Source organism: Eucalyptus grandis, chromosome 10 (assembly GCF_016545825.1).
Source record: "Eucalyptus grandis isolate ANBG69807.140 chromosome 10, ASM1654582v1, whole genome shotgun sequence".
Lineage (NCBI taxonomy): Eukaryota > Viridiplantae > Streptophyta > Magnoliopsida > Myrtales > Myrtaceae > Eucalyptus > Eucalyptus grandis.
The window spans coordinates 26,783,422-26,811,053 of NC_052621.1; the positions used below are offsets into that span (position 1 = coordinate 26,783,422).

A 27,632-nucleotide genomic window follows, 5' to 3' on the forward strand; every position below is an offset into this window, starting at 1 on the left:
CTCAAACCGCACGAATCACTCCAAGCCAGGAGGATCAGAATATTTCTTCAAACCCTAAAAGCATGCCTCTGCGACCGTCTCACAAGTACGCTGGCACAACATTTTGGGCCGCTCTTCCTTTTCTTCACCACTTCATGACAAAGTAATGTATTGACACTTCCATACTTTATGATAAAGACCATAACACACTTATAACCAGCATCGACACGCGGGGCACAAGTGTAAAGATATAATACGCATGGATTCTGCATCGCCATCGCATGTGATGTACGCATATCTGCTCGATCCTCAAGGCCACGCGATCACCGACTCAACACTAAGTAGTGAGGTCCTACTGCTTGCGAATGTTCTGCCACGTAGTTTCCTACGCACAGGTGTGCACACAAAATGCATAACACGTACAAAGATGTATACATCTACGAATGGTATTTGGTTCACGACCCCATGCGGCAATTTTTTATAAGTTCACCCATCACTTGCATCTGATCTATCCCGCAAATATACCTGTTTGTACAATTTGATTTCACATAATCAAAAGAGCCACACAGACGGAAGGAGAGAGAGAGAGAGAGAGAGAGAGAGAGAGAGAGAGAGGCTTACATATATTAAGCAGAGATAAAAATAAGTGGAGTGGCCAATAAACCAGTGGAATCCACGTCACGCGGGTTCCTCTTTTGGCAATTCCTTCAAAGCCTTCCACTCCACTTTCGAGAGCCCTGAAGCGAGGAGCCACCATCCCCCTTTCTTTGCCTTTCCCATAACCTTTTCTTTTCCATCGCTCATCGTCCAATGCTGGATACAGTCCTAGCATTACCACCACACAAATTGTCGTTAGTATAAGAGAGGCATATGGTGGCATATTTCACTTTACATTTTCCATTGCCATATAATATACAAAGCTCACCCTATCTCCAGCTTTCAATGCACATCGTCAATTAAATATTAAAATAACACAGAAGAAAAGGAGAACACGGAATGGACACGGCGCACTGTAATCGCATCACCACAGTATCGCGAGACAATGACAGCTGTGCACATTCCTAAATAAATCTAAAACCCGGTACACGTTGTCAAGTCATTTTGAGGACAACTCCAGAAGAATGAACCGAGACAACCGCCAAGACCAAAATAAATTTGTAATATGAGCAAAGCAAGTGCAAAGGAAGTTTAATTTTAACTTAAAAATCAACACAAGTAGTTCTTTCTACTCTATCGGAGCTATATTTCACTACTGTACAAGTCGAAAGTACTTCATGGATATTAAGAGAGCACAACAGATGTCCGTTGAAGTAAAGACTAGATCTTAATCACGAAAGGCAAACGTGTAATCAAAACCAATTTTCAGGCATTATAAGCATATTTATCTCATTACTGAGTTAAAAAGAGTACTTCCCTCACCGACGAGGTATTAACTTAGATAGCGAGGGAGTTTGATTCTTTCCTCGTGATTTTAGCCTCAAGTTTTGTTGGGGCCACTTCAATAGTTAAATCTTAATGCACCGGGCCGATGCAGAGGAATGCACTCATAGTTCACCTGGGGAAGTGGACCAGTTGAGGTGCAGGAAAGCCGGCCCTAGTACCACCGGACCGTTCAAAAACAAAAAGTACTTTACTCAAAGTAGTTTAGAAACGTCGTTTTTCAAATTCTGCTCTAAACATCTACAACTACAATTGAATTTAAAACACATGCATGTCTTCACTCTAACAAGTCTATAGTGACTCTAAAGCTCAGATAAAGCTTATCATAAGCTTTCTAAAGCTTCAGACAGTATAAACTAGAATATTTATTTAATTCAATGTTAAGAGTCCATAAGCACCTCTTGCCTCAAAAAGATGCTGGCATTAGATAAAGTATGTCTCATATGTTTTTGTACGTAAATCCATTTGGTCTTGAAATCCAAATGTAATGCAACGATCAAGATTGAGGAAGAGAAGGAGAGCTTGACAAATGGACATACGAAAAAGCCAACCATCCACAATTAGCATGCAATTACCTTTTCTGTTGTCAAGTTAACATAAATGGAAGTTCATCACTATCCGCTTTTTTATTTTTCTGAGTGGAGGTGGAGATTATGGAGGCAGTTTTTGCACAAACTTTACATATTAAATGGGAATTTTGATTAGTACCACTATGGATAGTAGTATAATGCAAATGAGTCCACCAGCGCAAAAGAATCCACCTTTTCAGTGAATCTTCTGGGATATACAACGCAATTAGATTACCCTCCAATTAAATAAACTAATTGCAGCTTTCAGGGTTTTAAATTGTCTTCGACTGACTGAATGCCTCAGTAGCAAAGTAGCAATTAAACTCTAAATAATTTAGTCATTCATATGACATATTTTACTAGCTTTGTGCAGCTTTAGTTATTTCACATTAAGCATCATTAGAGAGCAGCAAAAGGCAATAAACATTTCTTGGTCGATGGCTCTTTCAAGTAGGAAGTTCACTTATCGTATGAGGACGGAGTCCAAAAAAATGATGCACTCTTGTTACATGAACAGTCACCTAAGAGACACCTAAGCAGCGAAATCTTGCTTTCTATCTTGCCATTTATCATTTACTTCACTTGGCTGCTAACTAGTGGCCTTCACAGAAGTCAAGGGACGACAATCATTTTCCCATTTTGATTTGAAAGCAAAGAAGACCTAGTCCCTTTCAATTAGAATATTGGCTGCTAGTTCTCAGGTCATGCTAAACACTAGTTTTAATTCACAGTCTGTTCACCTAAATTGTTACATGTCCTCTGTCTAAACTTTCACTCAAGAACCACAAATTTAGAAAAATAACTTCATTCCAGAACATCACATCTTCTTACAGGGTGCTTGTAAAATGTCAACATTCATCTCAACGGCATCTTTGGCTCAAACAACATTGATCAGACTCAAAAAGTAGCCAACTGTATAGTCAGTTAGAAAAGCAAAAATACATCCTCTCTGAACCTGAGGATTTCCACTATGAAAGCTACATCAACGTATCACTTGCAAGCCCGGGTTATATAGGCATAAATCTGACGTCACATGCATAAGGTGCCTATCAGAAAATAAAGTGCTTGCACCAGTGTATGAAGATGGAAATATGATAATGTAAAGAATAGGGGCTATCGCATAGAGATTCAACACTGGAACTTGCTAATATATATAGCTAGAGGATACCTAGATATCTGCATACAAAAGAATACCTAAAGCAGGTTTCCTTATCAGACATAAGTGAAAGAGACGAGATACAAGAGAAGATGGCGCAAGAAGAAATCCGGAAGGGTCCATGGACAGAACAGGAGGACTTCAAGCTGGTCTGCTTTGTGGGCTTGTTTGGAGATCGACGATGGGATTTTATAGCCAAGGTTTCAGGTTTGAAGGTGGCGGGAGACAAATAATAGGTAGGCTTATCTTGAAGATAAAGGTTCTTGGAAGGGGCTACCACTGATAGCATGGTTTTGATGTAGGTTTGAACAGAACAGGGAAGAGTTGCAGGTTACGTTGGGTTAACTACCTCCACCCAGGTCTCAAGCGAGGGAAGATGACACCTCAAGAGGAGAAACTTGTGGTTGAACTTCATGCCAAATGGGGAAACAGGTCCTAAGACTTTGTTATCTATTCTTAGCTTCAATTTATCAGCCAGTATATTATACCGCTCTACAGTTCTTAATGCATTGAACAAATTCAAAATGTTGCTTATCTACTTCTTCTAAAGTACAGCACTTATGTGATGCAGATGGTCCAGAATTGCTCGTAAATTACCGGGACGCACAGATAACGAAATCAAGAACTACTGGAGAACTTATATGAGGAAAAAAGCTCAGGAGAGGAAACATCCCATTCCGCCATCATCATCATCATCATCATCATCTTCTAATTGCTATTCATCCACATCAAACAATCCTCCTGCTGATTTGTTACCCTTCCAAGCAACTGGAGAAGTAAGCTACTATGACACAGGTGGTCCAAATGTATCAACTCCAACAAGAAAGAAGAGTGAAGAAAAAGAAGACCATGAAAAGGGGGACTCCATGGATGATATATGGAAAGATATTACTGCTTCAGAGGAGACTAATGATATCACACAGTCTTACAACTGCTTTAGTGATGAGAGTTACAGTTTCACCTGTCCTCAAATGGCTTCACCAGCATGGGAATTATACTCTGACTCACTCTGGAAAATGGATGAAGAAGAAGGCGAGATGCTTCTCTCCATGAGCAATCATTACTCTTCCTGGTAAATACAGGAGTCAAGAGAGGGTCCTTTGTTGGTTGATAAGAATTTCATTAATTAATATTTCTCCAGTTAAGCAGTATCTTTATAAGGCAGCACTAACCCGTATAGCATGGTTTAGTATAAGATGTGAAGATAGGTCTCAGTCCACAGAAATGCCTGTCATTTCATGCATGCTGGAGTCCTTCATCCCTAGATAATGTTTTGTTATAAAGCAGGAAAAATAACCTCATTGATCTTCAATGAGGTAGTAATCCCATTGATGGGTTTCTTGTAATATAGATTTGCAACTCCTCTTATGTTCCTTAAGGGAATGGTAGCCTTCCTATTTTAGCCAATGCTTAACAAAAAGTCGACACGCTTTTAACATGACCAAATCCTGTCAAATATGCCTGAAATAATCACATCTAATTGATTTTCCAGTGCTAGTAGCTCGGGCATCATTACCACTATAACCAAATCCATGGTCCAGATAATGCTGGCAATAGTTGCAAGGTAAAACCACTAAGTAATTCCAACTAAAGAAGCTAGAGCAAAATGAATATGGCGGGATAAAGTAGAATATCCTACCATGAATAAAGAAATACATGACTAGACAAGATATCTCAAGACCCTTTATTTTAGCAGGCACATCCGCTGACAGACATACTTTATTTGGTGTTTCTTATGTAGAGTAAGTGTAAAACCATTTAAACAAAGCATCCCACCAATATTAACCATTTTGAGTGGATTTTGTACGTTTCACTGAGATATCGTTAAAGTATATATTCAACTCAATAAAACATTATCACTTGTGAAGATGCTCAGGAAAAATCTCCCCTTTTACCCAGCCTGGTCTATGACAGGCTATGTGAAGACAACGATTACTACTCAATAGACAAAATAAGGAAAGGGAAATTTGAGAAGAACAAAGCCAAATGTAAAGGAAAAGATATCTGCTACATTCAGTAACACCACCTTGACACTATTTAATGTCTCTATGATTTATACCAGTAGCCATTTCGAACAAATAAATAAATAAATAAAAAGGCATCTAAAACGGGAAAAGATCGCAGAATATAGATAATAAACCATATTATGGCCTTTCATGTCTTCAAGGAGAGTAAAAGTGCAAAGTACCTATTCAAGTTTTTCCCGTGTAAAACCAAGACATGTTTAAATCTATTAGAGGTAAAGTTTATTTTCAGACGAATATGCCACTTATCATCAAGAAATGAATTATGCTGGTCTCATATGTTCATATAACGCTAACTGTGTTTAAAATCTTGCATTGCCATTCATAAGTGGTGGTGGACCAAGAACTATTTCACCCTTGATGTATAGAATGAAGCATCTGGTGCTGCAACCAATTGTTTCCTTCAGAAAGGACCCACAGTGCTTTACCAAGGTACACAACTTAACTGTCAACATTGATCCAAAATTACCCAATTATAATAACGTGAATTTAAGAAGAAACATTAGGCATCTCTAGAAAGACAACTTAGACTCCTTCATATTACATGTTCCCCCATTTGGATCTGGACTTCCCCTTTAATCCTGTGTGACAGCAGTTTTATCATCCATGGAAATCCACATATTACCAGGGAAGCAGGATGATAATACCCACTAAGAGATTAACATTTTAATCCGTTACTTCATTAGATCAGTCATGAATTCACCTAATGATTCTTTGCAAAAACCTCAATTTCCAATTGGAATTTTACTGCGATGATCTCTGACTTCAGTTTCATCTTATGGAGCACAGAAATTAGAGGTCTACTTCAATGATTCACTCATTTGAGGAATCTTTGCACCCAAATTAGAGAAATAATTCTTCTGCTATTGATCAAGTATTTGCACATGTAGATAGGGACAGCCAGACTGGAAATACAAGAATGCTATTGCTTTATTTTGGCAGAACGTCTAGTCGATCAAATGCTAATCCCAAGCCATAATTTTATCTTTTCCCAGCCTAATGGATTTCTAGCAAGAACTGAGGCAGTCTCATGCCCATATAGCCGTATCTAGTAAGATCAAAATTCAGTGTAACTCGAATCTGCATTTATTAAGACTCCATCCTGTCTTCTCAATTGCCAGCACAAAATTTATGCATTAAAACCTTGGTCATTAGATATTCATCATTCATCAGACTCTAATTGGGAGCACATTCTTCCTCCACCACTCAATCGGGCAGAATCCTCTCCACAATATCTGACTTCTGGACACATTCTTTGGCCAAGAAAAGGTCAGACATACATCCACGCAAACTGGCACGGATAAAAAACTTTATCCTCTGGAAAGTTGATTCATATTCAGCACAATCAAGCCAGCAATGATAATCCAAACACGTCACCAGTCACTCTAAAATAAGTCTACCGATCACAGAGACCTTATTCAGGAAGGGGCCCTCCTTCGACCCCTATCTGGCATACGATCTCCGCTGTTAACAACCAACTCCTCCATACAATTTGTACCAAATAGCACGGAACACTCGCTCACCCCTACCGATCGTGTCCTAATGCGATCGCGCCACGAACCGAGTAACTCAATCGAGTTCATACGCGACACGGAATGACATGGACATACGTCCGGGAAGACGGTCGCTTAGGTCAGAAATAGACCCGCGGTTCCCCAGAAAAGGCAAAGGCCCAACGGAGGACACGGGAGATAGAACTGAAACCGGCGACGAATCCATCGATCGCGACGCGCGCCCGTTCAAAGAAACGAGCCGTCAGGCGCAAACGCGCGCAGCGAACGACCGCCGTACCGACGGCCGAGCCGTAACCGAACGAGAAAGCAAGGAGAGATCGAATGGAGATTACCTCCGCGCGGTGTCCGGATCGAGAGCCCTAGGCCAGGGCGGTCCGAAGGGAACAAGAGGCGACGCCATTTTCGCCGGAGCTACGCTCGCTGCTTGCTACTCCGACGATCGGAACGGCGGAGCGGAGGGAGAGAACGGAGGAACGCTGTGACGGACGGGAGTAGGCGATGGCCGTTGAGCTCTCGACAGTTCGGCTTTCGTCGCTCGTTTTGGCGGGCGTTCCGATCTCGGTTCGAGGCCTTCGCGCTCGGCCCAGATCGCCGTGGACCGGCCCAAATCCAATGATAAGCGGTCAAAATCGGACCCGACCCGACCCGACCCGAGCAACCCTTCGCTGACGGGAAAAAGAGGATATTCGGACTGGTGCCGACTTTGATCCGCCGCTCCTAATCCTATGGCATGCAAATATGACCATTCTTAAAACATAGAAATCTTGCGCCGGTCGTTATTTTGCAATTAGTGTTGATTGTGGAGTGACTACTGACTGGCCATAACTACAGTAGAAAGATATGATAGCGAGGACGTGATAGTCGGATATGATAATGACTTTGACTTGCTTGCAACTTTCAATGATGCAAATTGCATCTCAACGATCCTAAATGTTATTTAGTTTCTCTAAGGAATTATGTCAACTCCATGTCATTTTTCTCGCCCAATGTTGACTTGAAAATAGTTATTATGTCTCATCTTTTTCTTTTCTTTTTGGAAATTTAAGACAAAAGAGGCAATGATGACATCCATAGAAAATGTACCCAAAATCGAGGGCTACCATTTAAATGTGAAATTGGAATGCGTTTCCCTCTTGACATCTCGATATTTTTGTCATCAATTTTGATGCGCATATGATATTGCCGTTGTATGTATACATATAATCAGATATCCAATAAGAGCAACCCCAAAAATATGTAAATTTTGGGAAAATGTCATAAACAGTCCCTATATTTTTACTCAATGTCCAATTTCGTCCCTGAACTTTCGATTGGCTCAATTTGGTCCACGAACTATTGATAAAATGTCGATTTAGTCCACGAACTTTGAATGACTCAATTTGGTCCTGAACTATTAATAAAATGTCAGATCCGGTCCCTGAACTTTCGATCGGCTCAAGTTGGTCCTTGAACTATGATGAAATGTCAAATCTAATCCTTTATTCTTTTTTTTCTTTTTTTCTTTTTCCCTTTTTATCCTTTTTTTTTTCGCTTTCCCCGGCGTACGGCAAGGGCCCCTCGCCGGCATCCCTCGCAAGCACCGGCGAGGGCTCTCCTCGTAGATGCGGCGAGGGCCGTCCCTGCCGGCGTCTGCGAGGGAGAGCCCCTCGCCGGCGTCGGGCGAGGGCGAGGGGGCTCCTCGTCGGTGTCCCTCGCAAGCGGGCGAGGGCTCTCCCTCGCGGATGCGGCGAGGGCCGTCCTCGCCGGCGTCTGCGAGGGAGAGCCCTCGGCGGCGTCGGGCGGGCCCCTCGCGGCGTCCCCGCAAGCCGGGCGAGGGCTCTCCCTCGCAGATGCGGCGAGGAGAGCCCCGCGCGCGAGCGCCGGCGAGGACGGCCCCTCGCCGGCGTGCGAGGAGAGCCCCTCGCCGGTGCTTGCGAGGACGCCGGCGAAGGGCCCTCGCCGGACGCCCGGCCCTCCCGCCGGGAAAGCGAAAAAAAAAAGGAAAAAAAAGGAAAAAAAAAAAAGGAAAAAAAGGAAAAGAAAAAAAGAAAAAAAGTAACGAAGGATTAGATTTGACATTTCATCATAGTTCGGAGGACCAACTTGAGCCGATCGAAAGTTCGGACCTGGACCGGATCAGACATTTTATTAATAGTTCGGGGACCAAATTGAGTCATTTGAAAGTTCGGGGACTAAATCGGACATTTATCAATAGTTCAGGGACCAAATTGAGCCAATCAAAGTTCAGGGCGAAATTGGACATTGAGTAAAAATATAGGGACTATTTGTGATATTTTCCTAAATTTTTCTATTTGGTGCAAATTTCTTTTTACGATTTTTCCTGCTCAAACCGATTTTGGCTAGTCTACCATGGCAAGGTTATCTTACCATCAGGTGAAGGTAAATTTTCACAACACTAGGTTACCAAATTATCTATAGTAAACCACGTTCATTAAGTTAAGTGGATTTCTTTCTCGTAAATCTATATTTTTTAGAATGAAATTTAGAATTTATTGCGTGACAATGTATGATTATTTTAGTATCCTCATATATTTTGTGGTATAGCACTATCATTAGTTAGCGTATTTGGGGTAAACTAGTTTACTAGTGACAACCCTTATCGCGTTGTGATCAATCTTCCTACTTTCAAAAGATAATTTCGAATGTTAATGAAAAAGTGCATAAATTGACAGTAATTTCTTCTTTTTCAAATAAATATAGCTTTGACTATTTTCTTCTGTGAAGTATTTACCATTAGTCTATTGTTTTGAAGGCCAAGGCTTGAATCCCTTGCAAACAACTCTCAACTTGTTTGAGCTCTCTCCTTATCCCTTTGGCGATAATATGCCCTCTACCCAAAACTCTAATTTCCTATACCCTAAATCTCCATCTTCATGGAAGAATCGGTGCCTCCTCCACCGGATTAGCCATCCATATCCTTATTCTTCTATGTGATCCATTTGGAATGAAAAAATCACCGCATCTTTTTCTGTATCTTCCCTCGTGGCATAGCTAGATGCAATGAAGTCCCCTCACAACTAATTGAAGCTGGATCTAATCATCAAAGGGAGATTCCCACACTATTGATCCCAATACAACCATTATATAGATAGCTACCCCCTGTCCAAATCACATTACCTAGCAAAACCTAGTTACAAACATATACCCATTCTCAAACCCATCAACCATTGAACCCAAATTTTCATTGAATGTGGGTGCTCACCCATCCCAGAGCTCCCTTCACCATTACCCAAAACCTTCTCACTTTCAGGCAACCTAACATAGCTCGCAAGAGATGAAAGGAGTGGATGATAACCAACTTAGACTGATCGCCCTACGTAGGTGCATGGGAGTTCTGTGGTCCGAAGAGGATATAAGCGAACTAGGAGCTAAAATTCCAGAGGAAGAAAAACAAAAGAATGAGCTAACTCTCTATGGGAAGTTGTATTCAAAGCCAAATGTCAATTTCCAAGCATTTCTTAGCACAATGAGGAAGCATGGAAGACAGATTCAGTCAAATATAAGTTGATAGAATATGGTTTCTTTTCCTTTTTATTTAGTTCGATTGAAGAGAAAATAAGAGTATTAGATTCTGGACCATGATCTTTTGCGAGTAACCTACTAGTCCTACAAGAAGGAGATCTAAACATACCTGAACATTGCTATGAGTTCATGCATTATGTGTTTTGGATGCACATTTTGGACCTCCCTCATGCTAGAGTAACTAAAGATTCAGTGCATCTCATTGCCTCTAAAGTCGGGAAGGTTAAGGAGGTAAAACTTGAGGTAAGGAACAATAATTTGCTCAAAAGTGAAAAGGAAAAGGTGCGGCTGAACATGTCTTGTCCCCTTAAAACATGAACAATTATCAACGTGGGTGAAAAAAATGGTAAGACTTTAAATATGAAAGGCTTCCACGCTTTTGCTATTTATGTGGTTGTATAGGACATTATACAAACTTCTATTTAGAAATACCTTGTGAAGAAACAAGACTAGCCTAAGATAAACCAGGTCGATATGGCTCGTGGTCAAAGACACAAGTTAGAGAATTTAGTCCATATGGAGGACCTTTCATGGGAAAATTGAACTTTTTGCTACGAATGAAGAGATTGTGCTGGAAACTCCCACAATTGTTATCAAAGAGCCCTTGAGAACAGAAGAAGCTGAACATAATGAAATGGCAATTGTTATTGCAAATTCCATTGAAAATGAGTTTATGGAAGACTCAAGAAAGGCATAATATGCACCTATGAGCAGTGGTTAAAAAACACAACAAAATCCAGTATTACTACCTTATTCAAAAAGCAATGATATGTATACAGGCAAATCCAAGAAAGAAAAGGTAGTGTACAAAAGTTCAGTGACAAAGAAACAAAAACTTGTCAGTCTCTATGAGAAAAAGACCTCATTGATCTTCTTAATGGATGAGGAATAACTTTTTAATGCCCCTATTCAATCATGGGAAGGGGTCCAAACACAAGCTTTGGGGCTAGCCGTAATAAGCCACCAAAAGAAAGAAAAATTGAACTAGAACTATTAGGGGTTAGGCACATTCATGACAGTCTAGCACCTTAAAGCCTTAGTGGCTCATGAAAGGCTCAATTTGGTTTTTCTTTTGGAAACCAAGAATAAAACTAATGTAGTTGAGAGAGTAAGGAGACATCCTTAACTTGATTATTTTTTTATCATCAGTCTAGTCGGTATCGCGGGAGGCATAGCACTTATGTGGAATGGGGAGGTTAAAGTGGAAGTGGAGTTTAGTTCCAGGAAGCTTATTGATATTTAATGCAATGACCTAAAGAGTGGCAACTTAATGCATGTATCTTTCCTAAATGAATCAACCAATTTTCCTGATAGATTAAGGCTATGGCAAACTGCGTTTGGTTCAGCATTTCCAATGGATATTTAGGCCTGAAAGCCCTTTGGGGAAATGCTAGACCGTTTGGTTCAACCTTGTAGCCGGCTTTCCGCTTTCAGCATTTCGCCGAATGCTGAAATTATTTTTTCCATTCCAAAACTATCCTCATTAATTCTTCATATTTCCGACTTTGCCCTGATTATTATTATTTTTTAATTGAAAAAGTAGGCAACCCTTTGCCGAACTGGCGGAGGGCTACGACCATCGGCGAGCCAGATTTGGCGCCGGTGGCTGTCGACTGAGGTTGCCCGAGGTTGGGCAACCTCCGACGAGGGTTGCGCGACCCAGCCGAGGGTCGTCGGAGGTCGCTTGACCTCGAGCGACCCTTAGTGAGGGTCGTTTGACCTAGGGGCCTCACGACCCAGGCGACCGCCACCTGGGTCTCGCGGTCGCATGCGGCCCTCACCTAGGTCTCGCGAGGGTTGCGCGATGGCGGCTGAAGTGGCGCGGCCCTTGGGTCGAGCAACCCTCGGGCGACCTCCGGCGGCCCTCGGGCGGGTTGCGTGACGCTCGCTTGTGGTCACCTAACCCAGGCAATTGTCGCCTGGGTCATGCGGCCTTTGGGTCGGGTGACCCTCGGCTAGGTCGCGTGACCCTCGTCAGAGGTTGCCTGACCTCGGGCAACCTCAACCAGCGGCCATAGTCGTTTGCCAGTCCAACGAAGGGTTTAGTTCAATTTTCAAAAAAAGAAAAATAAGATATATATATATTATACCCATCAAAACCCATTATGAAAGTTTTTTTTACCAAATGCACATTCAACTCAAAGTCCGTTTACAAAAAAAATTTACCAAATACAATTGCATTTCCCCAAATAGCTTTGGGTTTCAGCATTTGCATTAGACTCAAAGCCCTTTGCAAATGCTGAAACAAATGTAGCTGCAGTCCTTGAAACTTAGCAATTTAGCCGATTCATTTCCTTGGTTATGCATAAGAGACTTTAATTAATTGTTATATCATTTGAAAGAGATTGGGTGTCGAGAGGTGAACCGTTATAATATTGTAGCTTTCCAAGAGTTTCTGAATGCTTGTTTAGTGATGGACATTGAAAACAAAGGTTGTGCTTATACATGGTCAAACAATAGGGAATGAAATATATTAGTTAATAAGAGATTGGATAGGGCAATTTACAATCTAGAATGGCAAGTTTTTTTTCCAAATGCGGAGGCCTTTACACTACTGACAATAGGATTGCATCATAACTCGATTCTACTTTCTCTGGATCCAAATGAAGCAAGAAGACATTCTGATTTGAAGCATATTAGCTGGAGGATCCTGAGTATGAAAAGGTGGTCAAGTGAGCTTGGAATGAGAATAAAGCCAACTAGACCAACTTTGCAAGAAAAGCAAGGAAAGTAGCTACTGAATTAAGTAAATAGAGCAGGGAAAAATTTTAGAATGCCCAAAAATAGATCATTCCGCTCAAATTAAGGCTCATAGAGTTGACTAATGGTGCTGAAGGGGAGGAAAATAAGGAGAAATTTAGCAACATTGTAACAATAATAGAAGAATTATGGAGACAAGAATAAATGTATTGGTGTATGTGGTCTACAATTAACTAAATGAAATGAGGAGACAAAAATATTGAGTACTTTCATGCTGCAACAGTTTAAATAAGACAATGGAACAAAATATCTATGCTATAAATCAACGACCAGACTTGGAGCCAGGACCCTTCAACCATCAAGCAACATATCCAAAACTTGTACTAATCTCAATTTACCTCAGTGGGGAGTAGAAACTATCAAATTGTATTAGGCCAGTATTAACTAGTGGTCAATGAAGAGATGAATGAAACTTTGACTAAACAAGTCTCTAAAGAGGAAGATAAAACTGCTATTTTCTAGTAAGGGCTACAAAAGCGCTAGGTCCAAATGGATTTAATGGACTATTCTACCAAAGTCATTAGCCGATAATATATGAAGACATCTTTAGCATGGTCGAGTCTTTGTTTAGCCAAGGTACGTTCAATCCAGAGACTAACAAAATGTATATTACTCTCATTCCTAAAGTAACAAATGATGAGAATACCACCCAATTCAGACCTACTAGTTTATGCAATTTTAATTACAAGATTATTACGAAGGTGATAGCAAATAGGCTGAAACCATGGCTTCTGAAGATTATCTCTATGGAGCAAAGTGCTTTCATAAGTGACCGCTAGATACAGGATAATATCTTTTTAGTTTAGGAGGTGCTTCATCAATTAAGAGTATGAAGCAGAACATAAATTCTAAGTCATTTTGAAATTAGATATGTCGAGATTGAACTTTAATGGGAAATAAGTCAAATGGATCAAATAATGCATCTCATCGGTTTCCTTCAGTATCCAAGTAAATGGAGAACCTTCGGCTGTGTTTCAGCCAACTAAAGGAATCAAGCAAGGTGATTCTCTTTCCCTTATCTATTTATCATTATAGCTAATGTCCTCTCTTCCCTCATGACCAAGTAGTAGAGGAGAGAAGCATTAAGGGTATTTGGCTAAATCCTACTTGTCCAACACTCTCACACCTTCTATTTACTAATGATGCAATCTTTTTCCTAGACAGTACAATAAGAGATGCTTAGAACCTAGCTAATATATTGAATCAATACTGTTATGTGTCGGGACAAGTTACAAATCATAACGTGTTAAGCCTCTTCATAGGGGGAGACTGCCCTTAGGGTCTCAAACCGAATTCAACTGCTGAATTAAGAGTTTCAATTATAGAGAAAATAGGGAATTATCTTGGAATACCCTTTGACTGAGGTCAAAGAAAAAAGCAAATATTTGCTTGGACTCTTGCTAAAGTTGAAAGGAAACTCGAAGGATGGAAGAAGAAGTTGATTTCAAAGGCGGAAAATGAAGTCCTAATTAGGATAGTTATTCAAGTTTTACCTCAATATGTTATGTCTATTTTCAAAATTCTGATATCCATTTGCCGTACCATTGAGAAGAGAATAGCTTTGTTTCGATGAAAACAAAAGGGATATGTTTAGTAGAAGTCCTAAAACTTGTACGAAAGTGCAATTGAGTCCTAAAACTTACAAAGAGTTCAATCAAGTCCTAAAACTTGTCCATAAAGTGCAATTGAGTCCTAAAACTTACAAAGAGTTCAATCAAGTCCTAAAACTTGTCCGAGGAAAATGCAATTAAGTCCTAAAATTAACACCGTTAAGAAAATTAACGGAAATTGCGACGTCGCGCGACGTCATATTTGAAATGATTTTTTTATTTTTCAAATGGCTTTTTAAAATCATTTTTATTCAAAATCTTTAAAAATTAGATTAAAAACTAAAAAGGAAAATCTAAATTTATTTAGAAAAACAAAATTGTTCAAAAAAAAAAAAAAAAAAAAGGGCGGTAGACTTCCGCCGCCGCCCATCGCCCGGAGGGCCGGCGGACCGTCGCCGGCCCAGGCGGGGTGGCCAGCCCTCACCGGGGGCGGCGGCCGTCGGCCCCCACAGGCGAGGCCTCGTCGGCCCTCGCTCGGGGCGGCGAACCTCGCCCGGATCGCGAGCCTCGCTGGAGGCCCGAGCGAGGGCGACGAGCCTCGCCCGGGGCGGGCGACGGTCGCTCGGCCCCGGGCGAGGACGGCGGCCGTCGCCCGCCACAGGCGAGGCCTCGTCGGCCCTCGCTCGGGGGCGGCGAGGCTCGCCGGATCTCGGCGAGGCTCCCCGGATGGCGAGCCTCGCCGGCCCGAGCGAGGGCCGACGAGGCCTCGCCCGGGGCGGGCGACGATCGCCGTCCCTCGCCAGATCTCGGCGAGGCTCCCCCAGATCTTGCGAGCCTCGCCGGCCCGAGCGAGGGCCGACGAGGCCTCGCCCGGGGCGGGCGACGGTCGCTCGGCCCCGGCGAGGACGGCGACCGTCGCCCGCCACAGGCGGGCCTCGTCGGCCCTCGCTCGGGGCCGGCGAGGGCCGACGAGGCCTCGCCGGGGGCCGACGGTCGCCGGCCCCGGTGGTGGCCACCCCGCCCGGGGCGGCGACGGTCGCCGGCCCCTCCGGCGATGGGCGGCGGCGGAAGTCCACCGCCCCTTTTTTTTTTTTTGAACAATTTTGTTTTTCTAAATAAATTTAGATTTTCCTTTTTAGTTTTTAATCTAATTTTTAAAGATTTTGAATAAAAATGATTTTAAAAAGCCATTTGAAAAATAAAAAAAATCATTTCAAATATGACGTCAGCGCCACGTCAGCAATTTCCGTTAACTTTCTTAACGGTGTTAACTTTAGGACTTAATTGCACTTTCTGGACAAGTTTTAGGACTTGATTGAACTCTTTGTAAGTTTTAGGACTCAATTGCACTTTACGGACAAGTTTTAGGACTTGATTGAACTCTTTGTAAGTTTTAGGACTCATTGCACTTTTCGCACAAGTTTTAGGACTTCTACTGAACATATCCCAAAACAAAATTAGTAAGGAGGGGCATTCATTGGAAGAATGGGAAGATCTGAAAACTATAAAATATTGGGGGGGGGGGGGATAGGTTTGAAAAGCTTAGTGGATCTTAAGATCTTAATAAAACAATTCTAAGCAAGCGAGCCTGGAGACTTGTCCAAATACCAGATGCCTTATGCAATAGAGTCCTAAAAGTATTTACTTCCCTAGAGGTTATTTTTGGAATGCAAACAAAAGCTCCCGACCTTCGTGGGGGTGGCAAAGTTTGTTGATGGGAAGAGATGTAATTGAACCTGAAACTAGATAGGAAGTTGGAGATGAAAAAAGGATGAGAATCATAGAAGATAAGTAGCCACCCTCAGGTGAGATAATTGGCCCAACAAATCGAGTCGATTCATACTTTGTTGCCAAATTAATTGATCAAGGATCTAAGGAATGCGATACTTGACAACTAAATGACTTGTTTGGGGAAAGTGTAATGAAAGAGATATTAGCTACTCCTCTCAACCTAAATCCTTATCTAGATATGCTTTTGTGGATAGTAAACAGTTCGGATTCCTCTAAAGTGAAGAGCGGCTATAACATAATCCATAAGATGGGAGACTTCCCAATAGAAAATAATCCATCAATATTCTACTAGACTCCTAAGTCACTATGGAACGAGACATGGAAGCTCACGTTCCCAAAATCCAATTCCTATTATGGAGTATATGCATCAATGCACTTCCTACTAAGGAAAATGTTCATAATAGGAGAATATTACCGTGACACTTGGATCTCAAACCATATTATATGACTTTCTTTATAATTTATGGGAGATATTAATTTCAGATCATAAAAGTAAATTTCATTCTAAGCTGAGTCATAAGAAAGCGGGCGAGCGCACTTGACTATATTTACAAAAAAAAAAAAAAAAAAAACTTTGTTTTCATACACATCGGGAGATGAGGCTAAGGAGGGAGATTTCTACAAACACTAAATATCCCACCTCCTGTCGAGTATGTACAATCTGTCAAAACAAAAAAGAAACAAAACTCTCCCACACGTCGAGCGCTCCTCGGTCACTTTCTAATATGAAGAAAAGACACAATGAACAATTGTGAGTTTTTTAAATTAAATATTCAGCAAGTGGGCGGTTAATCCTAACTTGGAGTTAGCCAATAGCAAGACAAATAGGTAAACAAACTATTAATTTGCAAAATCTATAGGAGTCTAGCTGCAACAATCACCCAAGGGAGACGACACTCCGCCCCCCTCGCACCCAACCCGGCATCACGAGGTCCCCTGAGAAGCTGTTCAACCCTTCTTAGACCTCTGAAGAGAACAACATTACTTCTTTTCATCCCTCTCTAGGCATCCTGACACCCGAAGTCTCACATTGACTCATTAGCCAATCACACATTCATAGTTCCGCCTTGTTGCAGCACCAACAACTCCAATGCACAAAACAGCTCTCACTTTCCTAAAGTCGAGTATGAGTCCTAGACTTAAACAAACTTGAGTATCACAAGTCATCTCATTAAATTCTTAAGTAAACAATGTCTTATTGAGATCAAAATCATAACATCAGACAATATGTCATATGCAAAACCATCAGAAGACCATAACTTGGGATTCGATCACCTTCCTCATGAATTCTAACAAACTCGGAATAAGGGCCACCTCAACTAGAATGCATAGTTTCGGGAATTAATTTGAAAACCATATGAAATGGGCTTGAAAGATCCTAAAATTTTAGTATATTATAAATAAGACATTAACAAACATTTTTCACGGAGGATGCTGAACCTAATTATTTCTGTACAGGGAGCAGCAAATCGCACAAGTAAGACTCACAAGCTGAACTGTTTTCCAGCATCAGCATGCACAATTAAGAGTATGTTCTAGTACCTAAAACTTCACAATCTACAAACCTAGATTGAATCTAACGGAACCAACTAACCAAACGGGAGCCTTTGAGCGGTCAACTAAACGATTCTCGACACCCGCGACTCGCTGAAGTTAAGTGGTTACATCAAAGGCCTACCCAATGCAAAAACTTGCATTCTGGTACCCAATCTTGGACTTAAACAGCAACCACAGTCCATAAATCGCACATGCCGAGCTACGAAGAGTTCATTTGAACACCTTAGACCCCAAGGACAGCTCTACACTCAGCATCCGGACAGTAGCAAACCCATACGTTCCTAACCCAGCTCTGGACAGAGCTTTAGTGCCCAACTTCTGCACCTAAATCGCAATACCAAGTCCAAAATCGACATGCACAGCTAGACAAAGCTAATCCATGAACTCAAGACCTTAATTGCAACCCTACTTGCCTAGATTTTTTCACCGGCAGAAGGAAGAGGAAGCATCGGGCGAGTTGGGCATTGCGGCCGGCGACGGGAGCTCCGAATGGAACTAAATGACGGCGATCTCGCTGCTAGTCAGAGGCACTGGGCTACGAGGGTAGGGATTGGTTTGGAATTTGGGCGTAATAAGAGAAATAGAAGGAGAAAGCGGTGGGTGTCGTCCAAAAGGAAGGGCTGCAGCCACCCCCCTCTTCTGCACTCCACCTGGTGACCACGTGGGGGAAGGGCAGAATGTTTCTCTTAATTTTATTTCTCCCCCAACTCTTTTTTTTTTTTTACACCTAAGAAACGACCTTAGTCTCTAATATGCTTAATCTAACTAACGAGAAATGAAAAATTTGGGCGTCACAATTACTTGATCCAACATGCTGACTATATTGGGAAGTAGCACAAACAATAAATCACATGTTACCTGGCCGGATCAATTGCTTGGTTGTGTAGAAACAATGAAGGGCTCATCATCAACGGCTTTACCAAGCAGATCCACGCTCCTTCAGTTTTGGTGGTCGAAACCTTAGCCGTGCGAGAAGCATTGCTGTGGTTGAAGAATAAAAGAGAGTCATGAACTGATTTGGAACAAAAACTAAAGTGTGGAACTAATCTACGAGTGCAATTATTATCAGACAACTTATTAGTGACCGAGTGCTTATTAAGCCAAGCGGATCTTCCATGGGCAGCCTAGTCCATTGTCAAAGATTGTAAAAAGTTTTGGCCCAACTTAGTGGAGTTTTCATGAGCTATGAGTTGAGAGAATCAAACCAGACCACGGATTGGGTCGTCAAGTCCCACCGAGCCAACTCCCTCCCATTGAATTGGATTTCTAATCCTTCTCGTTCTCTATGTTTAATTTTTTATCTGGACTTTGAAACTATTGGTGTCCCTTTTGTGGGTTAATAATGAAAATCACTATCTTCCGATTAAAAAAAAGAAGAAAATAGAAGAGGATTTAGACTTGTGAGGAACAAGTTATTTTTACCACAAACAACTTATATTTACAAAGAATAGCTTGCGTTAACGAAAACTTGAGTCCATCAAGGTCAACTTGTATTTACTAAGAGCAACTTGAATTTATTGAGAAGAAGTTACTATTAAGAAATATAGAGGTGAACATTACCCCTCGGTTTATGCAATTTGTCCTTTGTAAATCCCAAGCATTCTTTGTAAATATAAGTTGACCAAAAAAATTATATTTAAATTTGGTGAAAAGTTTTATGAGTTAAATTTATAATTGAATTGACATCGATATCTGTATAACAAAGAGGAACTTGTCCAATTAGTCCTAAATCTATTATATAAGTGACAATTGAGTTTTAAAATTTTCAATATTTTTAATTTAATCCTAACCCTTTACATAAATTTCCATCTAATCATTTTTGGTCAAGTTTCGTCGAAAATCGCTAATGTGGCAATATGCCACGTAAAACAACAGGTAATGATTGGAATGGTCAGTGATTTTCAATGAAATTTACCGAAAATTTTTATATTTAACTTTCGCAAAAAGTTAAAAAATTTATGATTAAATTGTTATTCGACATTTGTCCAATAAGTTTAGAACTGACTATCAATTTTACTTCTTATTCATATCCAATTATTTCTGAGCTAGACAATACTCTCTTTGTTATTACATACTCACCTACTTCTTTTCATTTTCAGGGGTTTAAATTGTTATATTCGACGCAGAGGTTTTAGACAGGCTTTGCTCTTATTCTCGAAATCGAAACATGCGATCAAGATTCCAAAAATTTTCAACGAGAAAGCAAAATAAATCGATTCACTTGCAACGGGAATTGACAAAAACAGCCAGAGGTACAGAAACAAGACTCACGACAAACCCACCCCAATTTTTTTTTTTTTTTTTTTTTTTTTTGGGTCGTGAAACCCACCCCAATTCAGAAACCCAAAAAAACACAACTTCCACGTCAACGGCTCGCGACCTTAGAATTCAGTGGTGGGGAGCTGCTCGTGGGTCTGGTTGATGAAGAACAGCTCGTAGATGACGGCGGCGATCCCGGCGCCGAGGAACGGGCCGAGCCAGTACACCCAGTGGCTGCTCCACGACCAGCTCACGACGGCGGGGCCGAAGGAGACGGCCGGGTTCATGGAAGCGCCGTCGAAGGCCCCGCCGGCCAAGATGTTGGCGCCGACGATGAAGCCGATGGCGAGGGGGGCGATGATCCCGATGTTGCCCTTCTTCGGGTCGACGGCGGTGGCGTAGACGGTGTAGACCAGGCCGAAGGTCATCACGATCTCGAACACCAGCGCGTTCCACACGGTCACGCCGGAGGACAGGGAGAATGCGGAGGTTTCCTGTAATAATTTACATGAATGCAAAATTGTTAATTTGCTTTTCTTGTTTATTTTTTTAAAGCAACAATATTGATAAGTCGACAGTTGACTTTTCCCGCATTGGACCAGACCGCATCTTTCCATTTTTCCTCAAACTTTACTATTTCCTTTGGCGATTTGACCTTATGATATTTCATTTTCCCCCTTTCTTGATATTTTGATTTGAATTAGGACCATTCATTGGCGAAATCATCTTACCAGTCCACCGGTGGCGAACTTGAGGAGCAAGCAAGCAACCACCGATCCGGCACATTGGGCGATCCAGTACATGACACTCCTGGCCAAGGTGATGTGGCCGCCCACGAAGGCGCCGAAGGTGACGGCCGGGTTCACGTGGCCACCGGAGATGTTTGCACCGACTGAAACGGCCACGAACAGCGCAAAGGCGTGAGCCAGCGATGCTTGCACAAGGCCGGCGGGGGTCGTCGACCCATCATCAGTGACCTTGTCTGTACAAAAATGAGTCACACGTTAGGTTCTTAAGGATATACTAGTGGAACACATGGTTGCTCTTTTGGCAATGCTCATGTATTATTGAACGACTCCTCGTAAAAAAAATAGTCGACATTTTATGGTCTCTCTAATATATCACGATTAAATTGATGGAACAATGAGTCTAAAACTAACACACAATTCAGAATTCGTTTCATTGAAATTTATTAAGAGAGAAATCTTGGATTTAAAGCTAATGAAATGGCAAAGATGCTAGCATGAGCAAGGCTATCGTGACAACAATGTTTAGAGGGACGGAGCAGACTCACTGAAGGCCATGCCCGCGCCTTCGCCGGCGAAGACGAAAATGAGCATCGAAATGAACTCAGCCAGAGCTGCTTTGAGGGTATCGGCCTGGCCAACCTCGGCCGGAGACCCGACGGCGATCCTGGAAATCGGCATTCTCGGAAGATTCGGTTTTCGCTTAGCGCTTCGCTAGAGTGCTTAGAAAAACCAAATCTGCTCGTTCACTTGCTCGCTCACTCACTGCTTGCCTCAAAAGCGAGCGAAGCCTTTCCCATATATAGCGCGCCCAAACGCCCCCCCATCGCAACCGGAATAGCCGGTCTCCATCCGGTCACAACGAATGTTCAAACGTGGGGACCGGGATGGGCCCCTCCTCTCTTCTCAGCGACGGGCCTCCAGTTCGTTCCCCTCGCGACACGTGTAGGGCGATGATGTGACGCTGACCGACTAGTAGGGAGCATCACCGCCCAGTGACAATGGGCTTTGCGGTGGGGGGTGGGGCCCTGCGCCAATGATGGCGTTGTTTTCATTTACCTCAGACCGACCACGGGATTTGTTTATGGCGGGCTGACGTGGACCACGGCGCGGGGTGGTTAGCTGGCGTTGGTCTCTCCTTATCCCTCGGCCGCTCTAATCTAATATAATCAAATCAATTGATGCGAAAAATCAAAATCAGCTGCAATTTCGGCCATTGTTTAAGTCCTGCAACGGGACATCGTGCGCGGTCGTGGACCGCGCCAAGGACACGGGCGCGGGGTTCGAGATCTTGAACCCGTGATTTGGTATGTGGAGCTGCATGAACTCTCTCGCCCGTCGTTTCGGAGTCCGATGGGGTACGACTGAATGCTGTTCACGTCCGCAGAATGAAAATCTCTTAAGATATATGGATGGGGATTTGCTTGCAATATTCATTGTGGAATGAATTCATGCGATAGACGAGTCGATTTTGTGAAGTCCGGATGGAGGGTGCTGTTGAAATAAGGTCGGCACAGCACGTTTTTTTCTATAGATATAAAGCTTTTCACATTTATGCATGTGGGGATTCATACCCACTTGAAGAAACTCTCGAATTGCCCCTTTCGAAATTAAAGATGAGAGTGCCTTGATGTGACTTTTTCTTTGGAAAACTTAACCCGTCTCTCGAGGAGAGCCTTATTGCAAAACAAGAAGGTTAATATGCCCACTTGATTAAAATGGGTTTCATGTGCAATTAGTAAGGGGGATCAAAAGGGAATTAGACCCAAGTACATAGCACCACTTTTGTAGGGTGAGATGTAGGCTTTTGACGTGGCAGTAGCCTACTCTGTCTTTTCTAGCCAGCAGCACTGTTGGGCATGTGCGTTCCTGGCTCCATTTGGATCCAATGCACATGCTCTTTTTCTTCTTTAAGTAATAAATTGCGCTCTCGGTAACCGCATGTTCTAGGGAGCTTCTGCACCTTTCTAGAGCAACATGCAAGATCATCACTTCTTCGGGATAATCTAAATAAGGCAAGATCTGCTAATTCCTCTGCGTGCAACGCCAGTTAACAGATCATATGCTAATCGGATATTTTCTTCTTCTTCTTTTCCTCATCGTATAATGCTGGGTATAAACATTACGATCACTTTTAACCCTAAGTATGTTACACCGGGAATCGAGTAGAATAAGAACTGAAAGTTCGTTAAGAAGCGCTTGTCGCATGATCAAATCCCTTCGATGCTAATCAACGTTCGATTAAGTAAGATCAAGTTCAAAAAAATTGCACCTCCTTAAACGTCACCCTCTTCACTGTCACATTCCCAGGACATACATCATCGTATGATGCAAATGACTGTAATACTAAAGGACCAAATTCAGATATAACCATCCAATCATTCACGAGGGGGGTCAAGTCAACAAAACCCCACCTTCGCCTCGTCACGTCCATATAATGCGAAATTCGCAAGCAATAAAATAAATGATGATGCCAAAATTATGCTAGGACCCTACTAGAGTGACTAGCTAATGACATAAGGAAAAACAACCAGGGTTTGATGATAGGTAAATGATTCAAATGGTCTCTTCATCTTGATTAGATGTGCAATGCAATTGTTGTTTCTAAACTTTAAATTTGTTCAAAATGTGATATGTGTTGTTATTCATAAATTTTTAATTTATTCAATGTAGTTTCTAAACTTTAGATATATGTTCAATTTAGTCCATGAACTATATGCTCATAAACTTGAAATAATGAAAAGAAAACATTGAATATTTCATATAATCTATAGACTAAATTAAACATGGATCAAAAGTATATGGATTACATTGAATAAATTAAAACTTTAGAGTGATATTGCACATCGAGTTAAAGTTCAAAAACCACATTGCATGTCGAGTCAAACTTCAGAGATAATTTGTGTCATTATCCATTGGATAGTTAACGAGACTTGGCCACATGACATTTTAGTTTTAGTGGCCTCTAACTTAGTTTAATTAATCAAAATTACGTGGTGCCAGAAAAGCAAAGTGAGCTGTGCTAATACGGATTAAAAACTGAGGGAGTAGTTGATTAAGGACAGTCCCGGTCACGGTGGACTTTTGGGTGCATCTGGAAATTGAATAATTTGGCTTACGTGGCCATCTCACCGACCAGAAAAAACATACCAATTTTTTTCCCACAATCGAACATATAACATAATGTCCAGACCCAAAAATAAAAAATAAAAAATTGACAAAACGGGATCTGATCTCAAGTTGCGCTTTTAATTAACAGTAGCCATCATTTGTATTCGTCTTGTCTAGGGAATATTGAACGAGCGGGTGCCGTCTTCTTTAATTAAATTAACATTTCCCGGCACATCTCTTCCCTAAATCTTAATGTTTTGGCAAATTTTTTAGCTTATCTCGCGTTGCATTTGTTTATTATGGACGGCTCAGTGGTTTTCTGGCAAAATAGATGGAATTTGAAAAAGAAATGAAAAGATTATGGGATGCCTATCCGCTTCCTGTTTAATTAGTAGTTAATGACGTTCTTTGAGGTCTTACAATAATAGCTTTTTTCGCGTATTGCATGTTAAACGGATCTAATAATGATGCCAAGATAATATACCCTCTTGTAGCTCTACATCGTAAGAGCTGTGCGATCTAGTAACCAGCAAGGAAAACAATTTTTTTTTTATTTAATGGAAAATGCTTAGTATGGACCCGGTTTGTTAGTCGACGGGCCCATCATAGTCGTTGACCGTGCATGTAGGCCCCCATGGGGTCCCAAGCAAGACCCATATGGTGGATGACTGTAATGAATCCGATCCATATAGATTAGAGTCTAGATTAGACGGATGTTATTTTCATTTGTATTTTCATTCACATCCTATTCACCTTCGGTGACATAAATCGTTTTCACCTGTAAGAGTAATATATGATCACACATGCGATTGGACCAATTTAATATGAGGACCCAAAGTAAACATAATCATGGAAAACGACAAGCAAAATGAAAATGATGAATAATAAATTTATGTTATGATATTATCTTAGATAATTGTCATTTTCAAGGGTTTAGATACATAGTCAAAATATATTAAATATTTGATTAGATCTTGACGTAAGATCAAACAAGGGAAGATACCAAAAACATTATTCACATCTCCCCCAACAAACCACTTTAGCACATTTATTTTTATAAATACCATTGGCACACCTCTATACAAAACTCACATTGAAAATATCAAATTCCTTCTCTTCACAAACTCCTCGTTATCTTGATTAAGATTTGGGTGGTTTGTCTTTGAATGTTTTGAGTAAGTGTAAGAATTTAAGGTTTGGGGATGTGAATTTTTTTTGTTGAAAAAAAAGGTGCTTTTGTAAATAGTAGACATAACTAATTGAGGCAAAGATGTAAAGTGGCTTCTAAAAGATAAAACTCAAGTTTATATCCGGTATTTTTGAAAGTTGAGGAATGTAAATAACCACTGCAAAAGATATTGGATTGCTATTTACATACATCTTTTACTCAAGCCTAAATACTAGAGGCATCATTATTTGTAGGTGCATATTTGGCACAAAACTACACTAGCATGCGCTAAATATTGATGGCGTTACCGAAAGTGGCCAAGCATTCGCCATGAGTCCGTCAAAAGTATGAGGTTAAAAAAAATATTTATCGACAGTCGACTTCATCTCTCTTGTTTGCGAGTCAATAAATTGCTATGTCAAGCTATCAATGCTTTTCGGGGGGCTCAAAAAGAGACTATTTATTCCTCGATTTTGCCCCCTCCACCACGAAACCATCATGTCATTTTCATCTCCTTTTCCCATTAACTTTTTGACATATGGTCGAACAGGTGATGGGCATCTCATGTCTAAAAAACAAGGCATTGGGGTTTGCTGACATCAACGACACTAATTTAAAGTTTTTCGACCGACAAGCTAAATTTATGGAAGCATGTTATTTTAACTTTAAATCAGCATAAGTCAAAAGAGTAATGATAGGGTGCGTAACTTATGAATAATTTTGATAAGCAGCGCGGTAAACTATAAACGATGGGCCATATTCAAATATTTAATGAGTGTCTCTCATGTCATTATTTTATATACTGTCTATCCTACTTAACACAATGCCGCAATTCAACGCGTTACGAAGTAGATGTATCACCAAATCTTATTTTTCCTCACGAAAGAAGCATCTCATGATATTCCGAGGAGAGAACAATCGTGTTCATTTGACAATCTCGAGTCAAGGGTAAGGCGATCCAATGATAATCTGTTATCGTATGCACTGGTTGGGCAAACAAATTTTGATGGGTGAGTTTTGATTACACTTGGCCTTAGATCATCACGAAATATTTCAAAAAGTTTGCAAATACTCAGCTTCTCAATAGTGGCTCTCCCTTCCTCTCTCTTCTTCTCTTAACCTTTCTTCATCGCTTCCACTTCTGGGGGAAGGCTTTGAGTCATTTGACTTAGCTCTCTCCCTCCCCTCCTAGTTGCTTTTCCTTTTATTTTCTTCTTACTCTTTCGATCTAGTTTTAGATTTGTAAGCTTTGCATTTTCTTTTTGAACTAATTTTTGATTTTGGAGTTTTAATGAATAAATACTTCGCTAGTTTCAATGGTGTTCACGGTAGTTTCGATGTCAAATCTATACTCATTCAATGTGTTTTAGTCATAAGTTTTGGTGCTTCGCATTGGCTACATGGCTTGCTCTTACAAATGTTAGATCTGAAATTTTTCAAAATATTCATGTGTCTCTGTACAATTGATGATGTTGGGGACATTGAATCTAGGTGCACATTGTCAAAAAGCAAAGACGTAACTACAAATGGAGATCCCAATGCGTGCGTATCGCTAATGATGCTGTGTGAGGCCATTGATTCTTTCGCTTAGATGTAGTCGCATATTTGTCATTGAAGGACGGGCCTCTAATTCTTTCGGCCAACCATACTCTGATGGTTACGCCTTGATATCTGGTTTTTAGTTTGTTTTGGAAGTCTATGGTCTCATTTTGTTGTTGTGAGTTTTGAAATTTTCTATGACGTATCATTTTGATAATGAATGGAGATTTCTTTTGATAGGAAAGAAATAGTGAATATTTGTAAATGTCAGTGATGAAATGGGAAGCAGGTCCGGAAACTGCGCGAGTCCCTTACATCGTATAAGGACTAAAGGAGTCGGCTCCCTCGGATAAAGGGAATCTCAACCTGAGGTCAAGGCATGCCTAAACCCTGTCACTTTATCGTTGTTATGCTTGTTTACATTAAGCACCTTTATTATGATCTCATCATTATCACGCATGTGTCTAACTTGAGCGCTAGATTTGTGGTACTTAGAGATATTCTCTTATCGGAGCACCCAGTATTTGATAAGAAGAATGAGCATGGGTCTTGGGTAGAATCAGGAATCATACTAGACTGACCTTAAAAATTGGTTTGGTTCTCGATTCTAAAGAATTTGGAATCGATGTCATGCGGTCTAATTCTTGCTTCTTGGGTTGAACCAAACTGAACTAGGCAGAGAAATATAGAATTGAAGAATTGTACCGAACCGAGGTAACCCTGAATCAGTAGTATCTATGATCTTTTCATCGACTTCCATACTAGTATTATCAAACTTTCACAATTCAGAACATCATTTCACTAATGTTATTTCTTTACTAGGATTAGTTTTAAACTTGCTCTGGTGTCGATGGAGGGTATGTACCAATTAGAACCCACCCGCAGCATAAATGTATATCATTTTCGGGTGACATATCTGCCAACCGAATGCTTCTATTATATCAATC

The 27,632-nt window shown here is 41.2% G+C and overlaps 2 protein-coding genes and 1 long non-coding RNA gene across 4 annotated transcripts; 1 reads left to right on the forward strand and 2 right to left on the reverse strand.

Annotated features, from left to right (window-relative positions):
* Nucleotides 1–388: 388 nt before the first annotated feature.
* On the reverse strand, nucleotides 389–7,385 carry LOC104422515. Its single transcript, XR_721213.3, has 2 exons — nucleotides 7,015–7,385; nucleotides 389–804 (listed from the first exon to the last, which is right to left on the reverse strand). It is a non-coding gene; the product is annotated as an uncharacterized LOC104422515 (long non-coding RNA).
* On the forward strand, nucleotides 3,137–4,522 carry LOC104422514 (transcription factor MYB48). 2 transcript variants are annotated; one of them, XM_010034860.3, is made up of 3 exons: nucleotides 3,137–3,351; nucleotides 3,447–3,576; nucleotides 3,716–4,522. In XM_010034860.3, the coding sequence occupies exons 1-3, from the start codon at nucleotides 3,237–3,239 to the stop codon at nucleotides 4,218–4,220; spliced, it is 750 nt and encodes a 249-aa protein (XP_010033162.2). In that variant the 5' UTR covers nucleotides 3,137–3,236; the 3' UTR covers nucleotides 4,221–4,522. The 2 variants fall into 2 exon arrangements, with proteins under 2 accessions (XP_010033162.2, XP_010033161.2); XM_010034859.3 differs by having other exon boundaries at nucleotides 3,143–3,380.
* A 12,665-nt stretch (nucleotides 7,386–20,050) lies between the features above and the next one.
* Nucleotides 20,051–21,659, reverse strand: LOC104422516 (probable aquaporin TIP1-2). Its single transcript, XM_010034861.3, has 3 exons — nucleotides 21,416–21,659; nucleotides 20,853–21,103; nucleotides 20,051–20,615 (listed from the first exon to the last, which is right to left on the reverse strand). Exons 1-3 carry the CDS (start codon nucleotides 21,546–21,548, stop codon nucleotides 20,244–20,246), a joined length of 756 nt encoding a protein of 251 aa, XP_010033163.2. The 5' UTR covers nucleotides 21,549–21,659; the 3' UTR covers nucleotides 20,051–20,243.
* Nucleotides 21,660–27,632: the final 5,973 nt, after the last annotated feature.

Excerpts from the sequence above, each read along its gene's own strand:
- LOC104422514 (XM_010034860.3), top strand. The coding sequence starts at position 3,237 with ATGGCGCAAGAAGAAATCCGGAAGGGTCCATGGACAGAACAGGAGGAC. Across the intron at positions 3,352-3,446 it reads TTTTATAGCCAAGGTTTCAG|GTTTGAACAGAACAGGGAAG; the intron begins GTTTGAAGGTGG and ends GTTTTGATGTAG. Across the intron at positions 3,577-3,715 it reads CATGCCAAATGGGGAAACAG|ATGGTCCAGAATTGCTCGTA; the intron begins GTCCTAAGACTT and ends TATGTGATGCAG.
- LOC104422516 (XM_010034861.3), bottom strand. The coding sequence starts at position 21,548 with ATGCCGATTTCCAGGATCGCCGTCGGGTCTCCGGCCGAGGTTGGCCAG. Across the intron at positions 21,104-21,415 it reads AGGCGCGGGCATGGCCTTCA|ACAAGGTCACTGATGATGGG; the intron begins GTGAGTCTGCTC and ends ATTTTTGTACAG. Across the intron at positions 20,616-20,852 it reads AGTTCGCCACCGGTGGACTG|GAAACCTCCGCATTCTCCCT; the intron begins GTAAGATGATTT and ends AAATTATTACAG.